Below are 21,428 nucleotides of genomic sequence, written 5' to 3'. Positions count from 1 at the left end.
AGCATTGTATTTATTAATGAAACATTTTGTTTTATTTGTAACATACGAATCATAAGCTAAGTTTGGACTTTATCGCTAGCTTTTATATAGTAAATTCAAATCAAAGATAGGCCGCACACGTAAAAGATAATTAACCATCGTTTCATAAGACAAAACATTAACCTTAACAAATAAAACATTATGACCTCATAAAATAATAAATATGTACAGTTCTTCGCAATTTCAGCTAACGGTTTCATAATGCGCTCAGACTTTTATCGTACCGCCGTCTGAACTTTGTCGGAATTTAACTGAAGATAGACAAAAACTTAGAAATCCTCTTACAATTGGAACAGACCTACAGAAACGTAATATGAAATGGCCCATAGATTTTTTTCCCGCCAGGTAAAAATTGGCGCGAGCCGTTCTATTCAAATTCCAGGGTGGGTTCTCTATTCACTCGGACTTGCCTTTGTCATTCGAACTTTTTGGACCGTCATTAAATAATAAAACGCGTTTTGAGATTGTATAATTATAGGTTCTAAAACTGGCTGATTACAAAATTTTATTTCTTATACTTCTAGCGGTTTTATTGTCTTTTTTTTTCTTTTATTCGAAAATAAAAAGAATAGCGGCATTCTGTATTCAAATTACGGCTTGCATTTTTACCACACTGATTTCATTTGCTTGTCTCATTATTTTGTCTACATTGAAATGGCAACTAAGATTAATTTTATTGCTTGTGGAAGTCCGAAAGGGCTTAGACTAAACAATGACGCACGTTTTGCCCTACACGTTAATTAATAATCAACACTTCTGACACACCTTAGAAAATCACCCGTAAGTACGTATAACTAACATATTAAGAGATAAAAATGTTCACGTTTATAAGTAGGAAGGTATATACCAAAACAATTGGACACAGAAACAATTTAATTAAATGAATATGCACAAAAACACAATCGTTTAACGATTATAACGTTTCATTATGTTGATGAGAGTTGCTATAATGCGTATGTAGTGTGTTAATAGTTTACAATATTATCGAAATATTCTCTGTCTAGACTAAATCGTATTTACATTATGCTCAAGTGGATCGCGCAAAATTATTTAGTTTTTAATATCATTATCATAGCAAAAGAAACTCTTCTACAAAATATGTACTTCATTAATCAATGACGTTTACTGTTTATTATCTTTAAAAAAAACGGTAAATTATTGTAATGCGAATACCGGAGTTTCTGTTTCAATATCATAAGATACTAGTGACCGCCATAAAAGTCGCTGTAATAAACATAAACATACATACACACACATACAGGTACTGCATTATTTGATGAAACTGTTTATGTTCAGGAGAAACTAATATTTTTATGCAATCTAGAAAATAGCACAATTTCTAAACTGAATTTAACAAAACATTATCCTGATTCAAATATCTATTAATTATCGGAGTTTTCATGCAGCCAATAGCAAACAATAAAACAATTTAATGAACACCTTTCTTCGAAACTGATTACAAATGTAAAATAATTGTAAAAATGAAAAAACGCATTTGAAAATAGGTTATATTCGACCATCGTGAACTTATGCGTAGATATTTAGGTGCTGTGTTCACGCAATAGATAACCTCGTTTGCGAAAAACCGTAAAAACTAAAAATTTTAACGCATACAAATCACGACCCGCCTACAAAAAAGCGTTGTGTGAATTTCAATATATTGATGCAATGCGGATACAAATGACACAATAAATTTTATGTATGTCGGTACCGTTCTGAGGTTAGAGACGGGTTAGAGAATACAGATTCGTCTCGCGAATTCATTTGAGCGTTATGTACGAAGCGATTTGATTTTATCGCTTTCGTAGTTTAAATAAACAAAGCTCATAGATATTTTCTTATTATATTTCTACTTTTTGAATAACAATTCCCAATGAGGATGGTGTCTGTCGGTGTCAAATTTGAACAGTTGTTTAGAAACTTTTTATTACTATCGTCATGATTAGTGCTTGAATCCGCACCCTGTGCTAAAGCACTTATTTTATTCGTAAACTAGTAATCTAGCTGAAGTAATGCTAAAAAAATGTTTTTAGCTGTCTTTCTGCCATTTTTCAGTCTTCAGTCCATCGAGGCCTTTAGTTGAAAAACAATCTTTCCAAATTGGTAAACCTTTCTCGCGCCTTTTTGTTCATTAAATATCTATTTATACAACCGTAAAACGTTGTGTATAATTTTAAATACCAGCATACCAAATAAATTATTAAACTTAATTCAAATATTGGGAGATCTTTATAACGCTGTATATATTGTCAGTAACTTGTATATATAAATAAAATATTGTTACCAGCATAGGAAATTTGCATACATAGGTCTCGTGGAAATGTAATTTATTTATATAGGAGCTCTTTTTACATAAATTGCACCATATTATTTCATTAAATTATTTATTGATGAATCATGAATTAATGTAGTAATTGTTATTTTACTTGCAATAATGCTAAATGTAAGATTTGTCATCATTTTATCTTTATTATTTTATTTCACAAACTGGTATCCGCCCTTGGCTTCGATAAGCGGACTAGACAATTGTGTACCTCGTGGGTTTTTGGAGAAGAACTATGTAATTTATACGACTTGAGAATTTAGATGTATATTGTATAATATATCTTCTCAACTATATATTTTAACAAAATGCTTATTTTGAAACATTATACATATTCCTTATTTAATTTTAAAGACCTATAGTCACATTTATTCGCAAATGCCCTATTTTTGTTCCCTGATTTCGTTTAAGGAAAACCTTACATTTTTAATCTATCACCAAATACAATTTTATCTGCCCTTTTTAATTTTAACAAGTTAAATACTTTAATACATATTTTGGGATCCGTATAGTATTATGTTATGTGTGGTATTGCATAACAATTACCCTTTTCAATTACATATTATTTAATGTACAGAAATGATCTGGTTAACGTTTTATAATAAATATGTATCTAGAGATTGCGCAATGTTACCAGCCTCTTAGTAAGGCGAATATCGTAAAAGACACATTTTTTCCTAACATTTCCGTAAATAAAATAATAAACACTGTACCGTGGTAAACTTGTTCGGAGAATAATAAAATGTTACATCATTTAAATTGATAAAATCTCTATGTCATAAACATTTTATAGATTACAAAACACACATGAATACTTGAAAATTTAAAAAGAGATTATTTGCAGATGACGAAATTGCGCCGTTTCATTCGAAATTTTTATTTCGATGACAGGAAAAAAATACACACACAAGTATCACAATAAATATGTATATAATGACTGGGTGTCCGAATTTTGTTTGAGGAATAAACAATTTTTTTCAATGCTTTCCTGAATTTATCTTAATATTGTAATAATTTTCAATTTTTCAGTGTGTTCAGGCAATTTGTCCAAATAATTTTTGCTATGTCCATTCTATTAAGGATGCAGAATGTTGATTGATGATTAAAACGCAAATAAAGAAGCACGGGATTTTGCACACATACCAGGCAGTCATGATACCCAAGAAGCTTGATAACTGTACATCGTTCCATAATTGCTTCATTAAGACGACCGAAAGTCGTGGGTGTTTTTGTTTATCTTGTCTGGCACGCGTGGGAAATTAACCGCATCAAGTTCTCACACAGCAATGTCAATGATAACAATACGAGCTTTGAATAACAGGCTCGCAGAATATAACCGAAGCTCAGATTAAACAAACACGATGCGTCAAATTAGGAACTTTTTAAGGACGCGTAAGTGTTTGTGATGTAAGTGCTGATAAAGTTGGAGCGTTATTAAAGAAAAATTATTTGAAATGTACGTACTTAAACGTGAAGATGGTCTTATAAATCAACAGAATCATAGGTATATAATACTATTTCTTATACACAAGAATGGCTTGATATATTATAAGACCATTTAATTTATACGACACATTAGACCGAGAAGGGGAAAGAAAAAGATTTAGCACATTCCATAAGATAAAGTTTTACCCAATTGGCAATCAACGCCGGTTCTGTCCGCGTTGAAGGAACATTAATCGAGAGTTGTTAAACTTCCATGAATTTACACATGAGATTATCTTTTACATACATAGGTATTCGTTAGCCACAGAATTCTAAGGTAAGTATAGATCAGAGACAATATATTAAATCTCAGATAAACAACATTTTATAACTCTTTTTTTTTTCAAAAAAATTTAACCACAAACAGCCAGTATGTACTCGCTAACAAAAAGGTTTATCATATAAAAAACTCTTTGCTTTACACCGTATAAATTGCGTTCATTATTTACATAGCGAAAGCACACCCCGCGCCATAACGAGCTAATTGGGGTTTTTTAGACACTTATAAACCTTGGAGAACAGTTAATGGCTTGTAAACCAGAATCAATAGTTTACAGAACTCGCTGGCGATGTGCGGCGCCGCAGTTAATTGATACCGTCACTTTTTTACCGTACGGTCGGCAGAAAAACATTTGTCTATTCATTCCAAAGATGAATTGTACAAGATGTTACGTGATTTCTTTGGGATTTTGCGTAAATACATTTGAAGATTTTGGTGAGTGTTTAACATTTGGGAACAGTCGAATTATGTAACATTGTATTTGTGTTTTCGTTTTATTTATATGTTATAAAGTCGTAGAGGTTTAAGGTTGTTGAGGAAGCAATTTTTATAAAAAAGGATAATTATAAATGACACAAAGAATCCACACACAATAAATTTTACGCGAATGTTTTATATGTAATATTAAGCCAATAAAATGACTATTTTTATGTATTTGCTTAAACTTAATTCGCTCTTATAATAAAAGAAATGAGCACACACGAATTAACAATGATTGCAGCATCTATCAGAGTTATCAATCAAACAGTAGATACAATACCAATCAAACATTCATTAATCTTGAAACATTTGCTGTCTGTACTCGCGTTGTTAGTGATTCTATAGTTATCTGTCAAAATTCGCCTCGGCCGGAAAAGACGGCGTGGGAACGTAAGACGATCTGGTTTCTCAATAATCGCGAAGTGCTGTATTTTAAACAGTGATAGCTCATTCGGTTTTTTATAAATTTATGTGTTATCACGATCCCGTGGATAAACGGCGCCGTTTCATCGTTTACTCGCCAGTATAATACTTTCACGGCGATTTATTGTTTTCAATAAGGAAACAGATTTTACTTTTGTTTGCGCAATTGGTGATTCTTTTGGTCCATTAGCGGAATTTTATGTTTATTTGCGTTTATTGTTTGGCTTGTGTTGGATTCTGAATGGGCGTGCCGAAAGTTACCGCTTTGAAGGCGGCAAATTAAAAAGTGCCCGTTAGAAAACAAATTGCTGGGCATTATCGAGCGGTTGAACGGCCCGGTCGTAATCGCGTTTATTGTTGTATTGTTTATAAATCGACTTACTTTTTCTAAAAAGCAATCATTATTTTTCGACAACTACATTTATTTAAATAGTTGGCCGTACTACACTGATTTTTATTACCGTAAATTCTTATCTTTTGGGGTTTCCGGACGTAACATTGATATTGTTGCCAAAAACTGATGAATGATTCCAGCATACAAAGTACAGTAAATTCAAAGAAATATATTTATTTATTATACGTATATACATACATATTTATTACAGACAAAATAGAGAAGCATAAGAATGTTATGTTTCGTACGGTGAGTGGGGTAGCCGGAGGTTGGTATCCTTTTCCTCTCCCTTCCCAGTCCATTCCCGTCGCCAATCCTTTCATTATCTCTTTGTCCCTTAAAAAGAGACAACGAATTGACAGAGTTTCTATGCCTGCATATAATCAGAAGCTTGCTATAGCGTCATGGCTTATAAACAGACGAACAAACAGGAATCAGTATAGTTACTTCTTATATTATACGATACGCTATTACATAAAAAAAGGAACAGTCGGACATCAAATAGTAAATAAGATCTTATAAGAGGAGATAATATGTTGCCCCTTTTAAGTAGTTTATCCGAATCTTGGGCATCATAGAGCAAGTTAGAGTGCATATTTTTTGGTTGCCATATTCGTCACATGGTACATAAGGTGGTAAGGTATGGTATCTTAATGGATGGTACATAATTCAGAACAGGAAACCAAATGAATAAACACATATAGCTAGCTTTTTTCTTTTTTGCTACAGTCGGCAATGGACTGGTGAGACGCCTGATGGTAAGCGCGGCATAAGGTCCATTGCAGACCTACAAATCACGCCAAATTACTCCTCTACAAATGGATTGCTGACTTATTGCCAAGGGATTAAGAGAGGATTGGCGATAGGAATATAGGGAAGGGTAAGGAAAAGGTTATGGGCCTCCGGTTCCCCCACTCACCGAACGAAACACAGCAGATTGCTATTTCACGCCGGTTTTCTGTGGGGGTGTGGTACTTCCCCGGTGCGAGCTGTCCCAATTCGTTCCTAAGCATGCTCGACTACTACATACGGATGCTGTATGTAATCTATAAACACTTTCTTAATAGAAGTTTTATTGTGATATTTTTATTAAATAACACAAAAAAACATCATATTATTATATTTCTCATGAAATATAACCTATTTGGAATTCAAAAAGCCACTAATTTAATATTAAATGACCAGTGAATTGAAGAGGATGGGCGGCACGGGTCGTAATTACAACCTTTGCGATTGCTTCTCTGGTAGACTAGATATTATAATTATATTAACTTTCATCAATGTGTGCATTCGTTGGTTAACATTAAGCAATGATTCTTGCAATGGTTGTAATAAATTTTGGTATTGGCAGTAATAAGTGAAAGGATATATTTTTGAAATTATTACATTATACGGATACCAGTTTTTATTTTTAGTAAATTTATTTATACACCTACAAATGTACAGTTAGCTATAAAATAACATAAATCAGAACTAAAGCAGCTAAAGCTAATCACACTTATATTATAAATGTGAAAGTTTCTTTGTTTGTATGTTTGTCCGTCAATCACGCTGAAACAACAGATTTTGATGAAATTTGGTACACAGACAGGGTATAGCTGACTTAGTGATGGGATTATTTTATCCTGATTAAATTCTCCCCTGGGATAAAACAAGAATCTTGATATCCGGGCGAAGCCTGGACGAGCGTCTAGTGATTTATATTTTAATACCTAGATATCTTTTTTTTTCTTAATTTTATCAGCAAGCATTTGCAATGGTCTTTATTATACAAACTTCTATTTCTTGTTTTTTTTGTTTAATTTTTTTTAAATACACTACGAGCGTTAGGTATACTTATTGTGACAAATAATTATCCTGCTACAATAAACAGAATATTTCACAATGTTTCATGACGCTCACTAACGCATATTATAGACTACATACAGGTTCCAACAAGACCCCATTACGATGAGAACGATTCATCACAATTACGCAGTAATCTGTATAATTCGCCACTACGGATCCTCTAATGAATTGGCTGTTAACCCGGCCGAGTTATATAGGTGACGCGTGATAAGTAATGATTTAGAGCGGCGGTGCTTGTTAAATTGGTTGTGTAATGCGGTGGGGAGGGCATGCAAATGGCAGCTCTATACTTGAGCACGAAGCGGCCGCGACCGTGGGAAAACTATCGCCTGTGGCGAGCCAAATGCAGGGACGGACTTGCAGGATGAGTGTTTAAAAATAAAGTTTGTGTTCTCCTAAATTGACACTATTTCTGTTAATCCCATATTTGATATAAACAATAAGCCATATTTTCAATAATGTCATGCGTAGGAAAACAAGGTTTTCAGTTTACCATTACTGAATGCAATTTTATAACGTTATAATATGACGCCATTTCGTACCTTCGTGTAAATTATTTGAATGATTTGGAACAATATTCGTATCAAAACTGCTGAACATGGAAATAAACGTAATTCACAGAGGACAGATGGACCTGCGACTCACACAATACACGTGACAAAAACTTAACGTATTGCTCTATCGTGTCTCTCGCAAAATACACGCCTCGACCGAAGTTTGTTTCTGTTTGCGCCATTATAAACTGTGTTGTATCCTCTGTATATATTAAAATAAACAAATAGTTACATACATACAATCCGCACCTGTATTTTCGTGCAATACAACGCGTGACAGGGTCGCGCGCCGCGCTCACGACGGACTGACAGATCGACACCGCATCGCTTTATGTTTATATCTCAACACTGGGAGCGATGCTATGCTTTTTAATAAGATATTTATGGCTTTTGAATATTCAGTGTATTTTAATTAAGTTGTGGATAGTATAAATGTCAAATCGCGTTTTTAAACTATTTTCCTACTCTTTCAACTGTGAAAGCACTTTTAAAAGATTTAGCTACTACTATAAGTATAAAACTTATTATAGCGTTATGAATGTAATATGTACAACTAGAAAATCAAACACGCGACATTAAATTTAAAATGTTATAACAATTTTTACTAATAAACTCCTTCACCAAAATTGATAATGTTACTTTAATATAAAGTAATTAATAAAAAGATCTGCAATTGACATCGTTGATATTTATCTCACTGTAACCTAGGTTTAGGGTTATTTTATAAAAATAAAATAAAATGTTTTCCTTACATACCAGAAGAATAGATTAAGTACATAAATCCTATATATTCTAGATATCTTGAAGCGTGATAGTACGCTTACTTCAACCGCCATTTCAAAATTAAAAAAAATACCCGACACACGAACGTTAATCTTAATTGCATCGTGGATCTCTCACTCGAGGTTTTAAAAATAATGAAAATCGTGACGCGTTGTGCTGAAGCGAAATAAACCGGACGGTAATTATAATACAACCAAACGTAATGTTTCACCTCGTGCTATCAAGGTTCCATTCATTTTTATTAATTTATTTAAATTACGTGTTTGATGAATGGTATTCGAAATCACAAACCATCGCTATAAGAATGTTTATTATCATTTAACACTTAAAATAGAGACGATTATGTTAATTAGACATATTTTTTGTATCGATGGATACATACAGAACGGGTTTACTATAAGGATTTTAGCCCATGTAATCATGTCATCATCAGCCAATATATGCTCCCACTGCTGGGACACAGGCCTCCTATGAGGGTTCAGGCCATAATCCATCCATTATAAACATGTCACAAAGTTTTTTATTTCTTGACCATGTTTGTGTGTCCTTGCCATATTCTCATACAGACTTCCAAAAGGGAAAGGATTTGTGTGTTTGTTAGCTGATAACTTTTTTACTGGGTGAAGCGATTCTTTTTCTATTTCAAAGCTGGGGCCAATCATTTTAATATGGTCCCATTAAAAACTGGTCTAAATAATTAAGAAAACGTCTTTTTCGAGCAGTTCTACTGCAATTGAAAGTTTATCCACATAGTAATATACTCAATAAAATAACTCATATCCTATATTATTACTCTTATGAGCTCTTATGTTATCTAAGTTCTCCAACTTACTATGACGATTCAAAGGTGCTTCAATAAGAAGTACTTCTTCTTCTTCTCTTTGTTAATGGCTTCACCCAACGGAGGGACTGCGCCAATGTCCAGTGTAACAATAAAACGTATATTTGAAGAAATAAAAGTTTGTGTGTAGTAAGTACCTGTTTTTGAATATTTGAAGCTAATTTATGATACATGTTTAAAAGGATCTCGGCAGATAAAATTTTTATTTAAAACCACAATATAATACAATGATACGTTGAATGAAACTTAACGAGTCTTTATTATCTTGTAATACTGCTATTTTCATAGGCTTAAACAAGCAAATCCGAAAGCTGGGTTATGCAAGATGGCAGCTAGTTGATAAATTTTAATTTTGCTTTTTATGCAGAATAAATTTAACGACTCTTCTTACCGAAAACAATGTTGTCTTATTTTTATGACGCAACTTCTCGGTTTTCAATCATAGCTTTTGTGTTGCAATCATAAAAAAATAAAGTAGTACATTTTTTAGTTATCATTTAACAGTTATGGTAAACAAATGAAATTATAAAGAAGTTAGAGTTAGGTGACGTAGATGTAACAAATTTCAATGTATTTGTTTCTTTAAAATTAAACTCGTATTTTTTTACACCATTTATAAAATTTTATGATGCCCCCATGTAATGTAGTACGTAGATTGTACTATTTAACATGTATACATGCATACATACATAAATCTAGTTTTGTTAAAAGATATGCATTCAATTATTTCCCAACATCGAAAATTATCAATGAAACCAAACTGAAAATCTTTGTCTTCTGTTGTTAATATCCGTATATATAAATTTCCCTAACATTTATACCGAAAAGAAAACTGGGGTAGTATTTTAAATTTAATATGCGATAATCTCTAAAACGTACGTTCTTCGGAACAAACTAGCAAAGAATTAAATTAGGATAAAAAAGGTACAAAATCGGAACCGGAATAATACAATATATAAAATTAGTGCAGTAGCATTTGAGATTATCCTTTACAAACATCCTTACTAACAATTTTAATTTTTAGTTTTATAGCATTGAAATGCTTTATAAATGCGAAATTTTTAAAGACAAGAAAAAATTCGATCACGAGGCGGGATTCGAACCCGCGTTTCTTGTCTAAGCGTAGCAACGCTTAGATAAGAAACGCGGGTTCGAATCCCGCCTCGTGATCGAATTTTTTCTTGTCTTTAAAAATTTCGCATCCTTACTAACATTTAAAATGCGTGTCCCGTGATATCTATATATTACATATATTTCATCTCTGTTAATTTAGATAGTGTCTTGGCTTTTACTTCTGCGGATTTAAGGCGCGAGATTTATAACAAGGCACATCATGTCACTACATCGTCATCTACACAAATATGGACAACTATTATATATTATATAAACATAATGAACAGGAAAAAAGCTGTCTTTAAGGTCACATGTTTAAGTATCTTAAATATATTACGCCTTTGATAAACATCATGAAGAAAGGTCGTTCAGATTTTATTATTTAGATTGTAATCAACTGGTGATAATTGTATTTATTTACTGAATTATAACCTACACTGTATCTGAGTTTCGGTTAACCTAAAAGAGGTTGGTCGAAATGATAAAAATCAACTAAAACGTTTATACTTCTGGGTCGCTTATACACATACCTAATGATTTAAATTATCATAATATTAAGGATTAGGTTGCATGGACAAAGTGATTAAGTTAGATTTATTTTATATGAATCCATCTTATATAACAACTGAACTTGAAAAGCTTGTTTTTTATATTATAAAATAAAACATTTCCATTCATAGTTGAGAGATTATTATGTTAGATTTTTTGTGTTTTCTAATTTGTGTTTTTTTTTTTATTTCTGTACTGTTAATAGTAAAAAAAAAGAAAATAGGACCTCTTTATTGCGAAGCCAACAAATCGTTTACCCGATTTAGTAAACCTTCGAATTGATTTCTAATCGGCACAGAATTTGTCCGTACGTCCGTATGATCATACAGCAGTAACATTAAGATATCATATTGCTTGCTTCAAATAAATTGTTTTTCAGAAACAATGAACTCTGGAACGATGTTAATTTTCCACCAAATATCTCACGGCAATAACGTTAAGTTGAATTGAGGTTATTTATATTATTTTCACGTTCCCACGGCTCGGCACGCAACTCACAATTAGAATCGGACCAATTTGTGGCGATGCTACTTCGGTTGGTGTAATTATTGAGCATGAAAAGATTTAAGGGCTTCTCACTTTGACTGGTTGGACGAATAATCAATGCTGCGAGTTGCTGGTCCAAAACTTGTCATTGACAATTGAATAGGCGATTAGAAAGCTACATCGTTGCTACTATGTATGGTAAACTATTTTTTGTCGCAAAATGTTAATAAGAACTAATAAACAAATGTCTGTTGTTCTTTTAACAACTTTTATCTAATGAATCTCGTATTATCTCAGCATCATAGATAGATATATTTTTCCATGAAACGTTTTTTATAAACGTTTTCTAAATATGTTAAACAGCGTACACTGTAAACTGCATGAGTTATCGATTAATTTGAATACATTATATTATTATAATGAATTTTGTTTAATATGGATTTCTGATATTATAAATTATGCAGTGTGAAAACGATATAAGTAATTAAAAGCATTTAAAAATACAAATTATATACGAACTATGTAAATTTGTTATATTATGCATCAATGATCTCTCTGATTCTGACTTAAAAGTTGATATTAGATTGAATGATAAGCAATTCTCAAAACTCGAGATATCGTAACAGTTGGAGAACATTACGAAGCTAGCCGTGGAGACAGCGTGGGAATTGGCATTTAGTGGATGTACTATTGAATATTTCATGAAACACTTTTATTGTTCGACGTGGAACTTGCTTACGATAATTATCGCGCAAGCACATCGATTTTATCAATAACTAATTTACATAACGATTGCTATCATCTTGTTGAAATTATGGGTTTCGGTTTTTATACAGCCAGTTCTTATGCTTTTTTATCGTTTATGTCCAGTTCGTGTTATCTCTGATTGTAACGAGGAGTTGAAAACAAAAGAAGGTTTTATAAATACAACTCATTCTTTATTATTCGTCTATAATAGCGATAAAGTCTAAGCGAACGTCTCTATATAATTCTAACAATCCTAAGAGTTCTAACAAAGTTTAACTGAATACTATGAATAGTTATCACAGTAATAAACTTAACAGCTAACATTACGGTACTTTAAAAGTGTCTTACAATAAATGCATATCCCCGACGCGGAAGACGTTGAAGTTGAAAAAATAACACGAATTTAGAACAAGAAAAAAAAAAGATTAACTTTATTAAATTAAAAACAAACTTCAACAAGCAAAGCGTTCATGCGATAACACACATCGGTTCTAGGAACGTTAACGGTAAAACAACAAAATGTTTTTAACTATCACACAGTTGACACAATCCTGGATGGAGAGCATGCGAGATCATGAGGCGAGGTTCTGCCGGCCGGCGCCCGTCACCACGGACGCCACATCGACTGGGTGGAGTCAGTCTCGGAGGCGGGGCTGTGCGGCGGCGAGGGCGGCGCGTATTGTCTCTTCGTGCCAATTGTTTCGACGTCAATTGGCTCCTCCATGGGCCTCTTCAAACTCCTCTCCGTTAATACTGTCCTCTGCAGCTGTTGAGGAGGAACGGGAGCCGGTGCGATCGCCTGTACAGGCGTCGGCCGAGCCACACCATTAGGCGCTATCGGCTGCGGTTGAACGACAGGCGGAGTTTCCAATCTTCGTATACAGTTGCTTAAATGCTGCAGTAGCCTTGCTCCAGCTTGGGGGTCAACGGGACCCTGTCTGTGCATAGCGTTCGCGGCCACTGTTGCGTTTGTTATAAACTGCGACACTTCGGTAGCACACTGCGCGAATCCTGCGCGGAAGCGCTCCGCATACGACATTTCAGGTTTCAGCACTAATTGTCCACGGCGTTTTAAACTATGTAGATGGCGGACCGTGAGTTCCAGGATGTCTGCTTTCTCCAGCTTGGAGACGTTCTCGCCCTCAGCTTGGAGCGCGGTCACCATCAAATCCTTGAGTTCGTCCAGGCATCGGTTGATGCGCGCGCGACGTTTCCTTTCGAGCATTGGTTTCATAACTTTTCTGTACTGATAGGTTCGGGAGACGGGTTCCTCGTCTGGGTGCGCGTGTGCGGGAGGGTGGAAGGCCCCGTGTGGGGACATGGTACGAGCAGGTAGAATCATTGGTGTTGCTCTCGCGACGGAGTTTGAGCGAATGGCGCGCGCGCCGCTTGTTGCGTTGCTTTTATGCGCCCTACGACGTAGTGGCAAAACGCCCGTGATAAAAATAGGGGTGGCGCATTGCACAATATTGGTACTGTTATAATTTTTCTTAATACTTTATACTTATCATTATGAAGACAGTATTTTTTGATAATAAAATTTACTAAAATAAATTTGCATTAATATACTTAGTTATATACTTTAAAATATAGGTATTTATTATTTAAATACATCTTTTTCAAATAATGAATACTTTTATTTAAAAGTAAATGCAATTGAAAATCAAACATTTTTTTTTGATTTTCCCATTAATATTGCCTAAGAATATTCATACTAATTGTATTGAAAAACATAATGAGCATAATTGGTGGTTTATAATTATTATATTGTAAAGAAAATCATGTTTTTTAATTAGAAAAGTCGTGCAGGTTAATATATAAATATATATATATATATTAATTTTTTAATAAATAACCGTTATTTTTTTAAATAATAAACACAAAATCGTCATACTCTACAGCTGTTCAGTCTATTAGGGGTGTCAGCTGATCGCACCTGGCTAGTGATATTCCCACGCGTTCCCTCCAGATTACTGCGCAGACGCAGGGGCAGCGCGTCTTACAATGTCACTTGTACCCTCCGCGCACGTCGTGAGGGGTCTAGAACAAGCCGTCATTCATAATATGACTTGTGGCAACTTACTAAATCACTGTCACACTCCTGTATCTTGAATTTTAGGGGAAAACATAAAAGAAGTAAGCGTAATACGAAATAAAAAAAAATTGGAAAAGATACGTGAATGGCATTTAATTGTCGTTTTAGTATTATTTAAGATAAATAGTGAATAGACGCACCTCACGCTGCTAGTGAATCTTTTGAAAAAAAAAAGCGATGAAAAATAAATTGTTTCATATTTTTAAGATAATGTATAACATTAACACATTATGAATGTTGTGTTTAATTCATTGATAACCTAATCAAAGCAAAGTTAGAAGTAGAGCAATTATTACAATATAAATAGATATTTATACCTATAGGTGACAACCCTATCGGAACGGCGCGGCGGTCTTGGCGACACACAGCGTTATCGCTCCATACAGACAGACAGACACGGGTAGAAATTGCTTTAACTTTTTACTTAGCTAATGTTCATTATCAGTGATTTATAAAATGTACTAGATTTAGCGCTTTATGCAAGGCATGCGGTTGTAGACATGAAATGGCCACTTGCAGGTTCGTGAATTCCTACATAATGTCATTTATTTGCGCTTATATTTTAGAATAGCTTTATAGCTTATTTGTATTTTACAGTCGCATATCTATAAGATACTTCTATTTTTTTTTTCTTCTCATCACAACATCTTAATAAAACGCATTTTTTATCAGTCATATACTATGTAGTTACTAACTTAATACATCATTGTGTAATAATAATCTTCCGACATGTGTACAATTAATGACATTCAATGTTTTGCAAGTATCAAACCCAATTAGTCACAAAACAATAACAATCGCTACATCCGTGGAGGTGTGATTTCCCAGCACCGCTAGTCGATTTGAAACCGAGCCATTGTGCGGTCTAAACTGCCGTGACGCTACTTACTCCAATTCTGTCTCCCAACACCTACCCACAAAAGGTCCTAAGTAACAAAACGGGCCTCCTCGAGCAGCGAAAAGTACCGCTGCGCCGCCGCGAAAGTCGCTTACGCTGTTATCTTAGCGAAGGTGTTTTTTCAATCCAAAGAGGAATGTCGTAAGAGACGCCGGATTTCATACACCGCAAGACATTGTTCCTCGTGCCGCCGTGTCGTGGGAAAGCTCGTGCCTTGCGCGTTCCCACACACTCAGCCGGCACAAGCCAACCGATAAATTATCATAATTCCATTGTGAGTGAGACGGTTCTAAGAAATTCCACTTCATCAATCGCCGCGTTGAATATATTAGCGCGTGGATACTTGTTGATTTGACGCAAGGACCTCCGACCTTCGTGGCCGCGTTTATCGCAAATTCTCGCAAACATTTTTTTTATTTTATTCATTACCGAATTGCACCCACGCTGTCCTGTGCTAAGATAGCGTTCGTGGGAAACTTTGATATCAACGTATATCTGTAGGTAATTCTTTTATATACGTCGTTTAATGATTACTCGTTTATATCCGCGTCTCTGAATTTTAAAAGATTTGTTTTGACAATTGATTAATTATTAAAACAGAACAACGATTGAAAGAGCTCACTTTGTGATATTTGCAAGCCTAAATATAGCTTTGTTTAGATAATAAATTTCTTTGGGTTTAATTTTTATAAACAGTTAGCGCCAAAAATTACTCGCTTGGTCAATAAAAATATCAGAATAAAAGTTCCACCTGAGTTAAACGTAGCCTATATCACTCTTTATCCTTCTACCTCTAGACATAAAAATCGTACAACAAACACACTTTATACTATATATTATAGCAACTTCTTGTTCATGGAAGTTTAAATAGTATTGCGGTTAATAAAAATATTTGACATTGGCTTTAAATCTGCCGCTGTAAAATCTGCAACGTAAGAACCTTAGGCGTATGCACATAAAAATACCATGCCTGGAGAATTCACACAAGTAAAGTTCACGTGTCACTGTTCAGAAATTGTATTCTTTGTTCCCTTTTAGGACAATTGTTGCTTCCAAATGGAACTCTAAAATAAAGCAGCATTAATTGAGACTTTTTTTATTTCATTCCATGTCTTTAAATAAATTTTGTATATAGTATAAGAAATAAATAAATGTATTTTTAAAAACTTAATTAATTATGTACCTTTTGGTAAAAATTATAGGGAAATAAAATTGTGTATAAACGTAGTTTGAAATTAACTTAAAGGCACATAAAACTCGTGGGACGGTGCCTTTAACGAAAATATTACCTTCAAAAGTTTCGGTCGTCGATATTCAAAGCAATTAAATATTTTATAATACTCGTATATTGAACCCTACAAGCCATCCGTGTTGACATAACTATAATATCGTTCTAATCTATAAAAAATCAACATTAAACGCTATTTACTCTAAGCACTTGATATGGAATAAATATTTTATCTTTGACTTGGTCTTGGTGTAAACAGGTTGTATTTGATATTGCTGCGCAATTGTGACACCTGGATTGAAATTCTGAAAATTAAATTTGGAACAGTTTGTTATTTATGGGCTCTTAGTGTTGCCAGTATCAAAAACGACTATAGTGTAAACAGCCTTATAACTACATCGACAGTCTGTGATCGTAATAGAAAAATAACTGCCTTATTCTATTTGTATAAAAGCCTAAAGGTTTGAATCATATCTAGTGAACTGTCAATTAAATAATTTTTCTTCGAGCATAGCATTATTCGATGTTTCCTTATATAGAGAGCTGTACCGCATTACATTGGAAAATATTTATTACGGACATTAAAAAACTGCTCTATATTAATTGATGTTTGATATGAGTATAAATTCTTGGAGTTTACCTACAGTTTATAAGTTTAGTTACTTAACGCCTACCGCCACGCCCGAATCGTACATACAAGGCGAACTTGTGTAAATATTAGCTATTTATGACTATCATTCGCACAAATACTGTACTCGCATAGTCTGTATGTTATTATGGGATTCAATTGACATATCTATTTTTAGCACATATTTTGATTTTACTGTCTTTTTTACCCGTCCCCGCAAGTTATCAACTGTGTAATTCGTTTGTATTCCACATAAATGAATATTCTTACGAAATAATGTGAAGTAGATTTTATTTATAAATAAACAATTGTATGGAATTGTTTTATGTTTATATGAAAACAATTCATTTTTAAACGACTCAATTTAAATCAACAAAACATATCACAAAACTGAACAAATTTCTAGTAATTGATGTAATTTAAATGCCCCTATGACCCAATAAGAGCATTAAAATTACACGTTTTCTCAATATAAGCATATTAAGAACGTATATTTACATTATAATAAGGATGTTTAGTTAATTATGCATCGACCTCAAACCAGTTTGAACTAAAGAAGCGAAAGTGGCGACCACACCAAATCTATTCACTTATAAACAAACGTAAAATCGTATACATTTTCCTATCAATGTTTATCACTAACCGAAGCATGTATCTTATCGAATCAGCGTAACTTTAGTAACAGTTCACTGTTCACAGCGTTTACATTAAAACATTTATGTATTAACGATTCTTCGATGGAGAGATTTACAGCTTTATGTAAATCAATATTTAAACGTGCGTGCGACGGTTTTTTACCCTCCGTGCGTGACAGAAGTTAGTAATTACCCATTGGCTGGATTAATTTGGAAATTAAGCGAACGGCGATTTTGTGGGAACAAAATGTTTGGGCAACAGGTTCGCGTGACAATCGTATCGGATATTCGGATGCTGTCAGAATTTTCTATAAAAATCTTATTGATGTTAATTCAACTGAGACTTGAATTGGTTTACGGTTTTTGTGCGTTTGATTGTAATGCAGGTTATGGTGTGTCTTTATCTGATGTTCAATTATTTCGCAATAGTGTAAATGAATCAGAGTGGAATTGTTTGGTAATTGGCGATTCGGATTTCTTTTTGGAATTCATGAATGAAAATCTTTTAGATCGGGTTTCGCCCGCGGATTCTAAAGAATTAAAAAAAGTAACCTCTGTCACTTTCTAGGCTCCTAGCTATCTCCAAACATACAAAATAACATAATCACTCAATTCCTCCACAATAGCAAGACAGAGACAAAAAAGACACCTACATATAAGTACCTAGATTTTGTAAATACAATTTTTTTTTTTGCAATATTATTATGGTGAAGAAAAAAAGATTTTTTTTATTACATTAAATATGATCTAATTTGCATTCTTGAAAGTAATATATGAAACTCATTCACAATAATGATTGGCTCATAGTGTGCTAAAATATATGAAAAGTATTTCTTTGACATTTATACTTTTGACTTAACATAAAAGATTTTCTCTCCATAATTCATTAAAATGCAATTCTTCAATGCCTATAAAAATCAACTTCAATAAATTCTCCATACTAAAAGATTAACCATAATAAGGCGATCTGAAAATAGCAAATCAGCATTTTAAACAGAATAATCATCATCGCATATTCAGTTCGGTAGGTACGCAAATGCAGACAAAAACAGCCATTACTAGCGGTCACGCGTTTCGTCTCACAGTAAGTCACGATGCCCTGCCCAGGGACGGTTTCGTGATGAAAATTTATTCCATCATCTTTCACCACATCTAAAATTTTCATTCATCATCTATTTTCTGCATAAAAGGAAAATAGCTACTGAAACATATTATAAATAGAAAATAACTTCTTAGTAAAATGTTGATTAAAACTTAAAATCACTTAAAAATATGTTAAGATTAAAATACAATACAGATTAAAATGCAGTCTACAATAAAATAAAGTCTTAAAACAATACGAGTATTCTTTGTTATTTTTAAGTAGAGAATGCATAAAATCCGGCCCTGTCCCTATCAAACGAAGGTGGATTGCCCCTGATTATTCCTACAACACAGGTGTCAAAGAGTCCCGGGCCAATTTAAATCGCATTACGATGATAACTCAATTCATGTTGAAATATACAATATTCCGCGCTCGGAAATCGCGAAAAGCATCAGACCATAGCTATCTGTATAAATAGAGGTGACAGAATATATTTGTTTAAGATAAAGAATTATCAATTTTTTCACCCTGTTATTCAGGCAGTTATTCAGTTCAGTCAAATCATAATATTTAGTCACTTGTCCTTCATTTTCAATACAAATTTGAGGCTAAAAGCTCAATTTTTATATACTTACATATTACATACAGCAGAATCACACCGAAGTTTTTTTCGCACTCCGTTATTTTGGGCTATTAGATTTATGACACTATTTAAATATTGCCTTCAAATGTTTAGGAAATATCCCACTTCTAGACATATCAATGGCATTTAATTCATATTCATCCTTACGACATATTACGACCTTACTAAATCACCCAACAAACAAATCATAATAATCCTTGCTATTTAGGATTCACAAACGAATATTTATTGAGACATAATATCCTAAAGGTTTATATGAGACAAAAATCACGGATCCGCTAATTATAAATAAGGCACCGTGTTTCTTAAACAAATAACGAGGTAGCAACAAAACCACTAGCATCTCTATAGCTTCTTAAATCATTGTATCCTATATCAGTACTTATGGAAATGAAGCATTAAGCTTGATTTAAATGTTAGTGCTGCCCTCTAGGGCAATTTGTCCAATAAAGACATTAGCCACAAATAATGCCACCACATTTTAATACGTAAATAGTGCGATGCCGATATGCGTCGTTTACGATTTCGTTTTTGCATCACTACCACGCTGTTCTTTGTATTCTTTATGGGTTTCGATAAGTATGTTTTGTTTATTATCTTGTGCAAATGTATGTAAATGTATATAGTACTTATTGGACTAAAACAAGCGGTACTCGTTTGGATTAGGTTCGGTTTAGGGAAAGTTTTAGTATATATTGTAACTCATGTTGCAACTCAACAATTTTACAAGTGTTTATGAATAGTATTTAACATAGAACTTAGTACCGATTTAGAAAATCGCTTCTATCAAAAAATATGTATAGCAAAGTCAAGTAATCAACCTAAAGATAATTCATGTTTACATTACTTATGATACCATTTTGACGAATTGTTTCCTCGTACAACTTTTTTACCGAAATAAATGGCCGAAAACATAAAAAATAATAAAATATGTAAAAAAAACTTTTTAGTATTGTAAAACCACTCAATACTTGTAGAACATGACGTAATGTTTAAATGTTACCAACGAATATCGTGTCCTATAAACAACAATAATAAAATTAATGAAACATGTTAACTCTGTTAACAATATTTAATCAATTTGTTATCTGTGCGGCGAATCAAAATAATCATCGAATGTCAGACGCTATTTTATTTTCGTTATTTGTTGAGATATTTATGATATCCAGTATTAGATAATTTGACTGTTACATAAATTTTTGGCGGGAATTTTGTTAAACAAGAATTTGATGCCATTTTGTATTTAACTTTAGTTATCATAGTATTAACATTTTAACTTTTGCGTCCTCGACGTGACCTGAGAACCGAATTATTGTGATCATATTTTTACGAAATGTTAACAAAACACTGCTACATGAAAATAAATGTATCCCATTGGAAAGACTAATAAAAAAGGAAAACACATAAAAAATAAACTTATTAAATACCTTTTAAAAATTTCTTACCTTGTATATTTTAAAACTGCAGTAAACCGATTCCGAGTAACCGATATTCTCTGTACAAACGATCAACTAATCAAATATTAGTATTCAAAACAATTTGTTTTCAAGTTTTCATTTTAAAAACTTATTTTTTTTATAAAATAACAAAATTTTCCAGTCGCAAATTATATGCGACATTAGACATCGACGTTATCTTTTCCTTTATCTGTGTTTTTTAAAACACTTGTATATTTGCTTGTTTAAAAACACATAATTTATTAAGGATTAACGATTAAGATATGTATGTAAAATCATGTTAAAATAATGACAAGACTATTAATTGAAATTCTAAATCACCTCTAAGGTTTCTTATGTATCATAAGATATATTAATAAGGAACTATGTGATTCTATAAAGTATCCTATATGCGAGTGGGATCACCATATTGTGT

At 33.1% G+C, this 21,428-nt stretch overlaps 1 protein-coding gene across 1 annotated transcript; it reads right to left on the bottom strand.

Moving 5' to 3' along the window:
* Positions 1–12,515: 12,515 nt before the first annotated feature.
* Positions 12,516–13,724, bottom strand: LOC119840128 (enhancer of split mbeta protein-like). The gene has a single exon (XM_038366641.1). The coding sequence runs from the start codon at positions 13,685–13,687 to the stop codon at positions 12,950–12,952; it is 738 nt and encodes a 245-aa protein (XP_038222569.1). The 5' UTR covers positions 13,688–13,724; the 3' UTR covers positions 12,516–12,949.
* Between the last annotated feature and the right edge of the window lie 7,704 nt (positions 13,725–21,428).

The sequence above is a fragment of the Zerene cesonia genome, chromosome 5 (assembly GCF_012273895.1).
Source record: "Zerene cesonia ecotype Mississippi chromosome 5, Zerene_cesonia_1.1, whole genome shotgun sequence".
Lineage (NCBI taxonomy): Eukaryota > Metazoa > Arthropoda > Insecta > Lepidoptera > Pieridae > Zerene > Zerene cesonia.
Note: the sequence above shows the minus strand (reverse complement) of the source record. Positions and strands in the feature narration are given on the sequence as shown.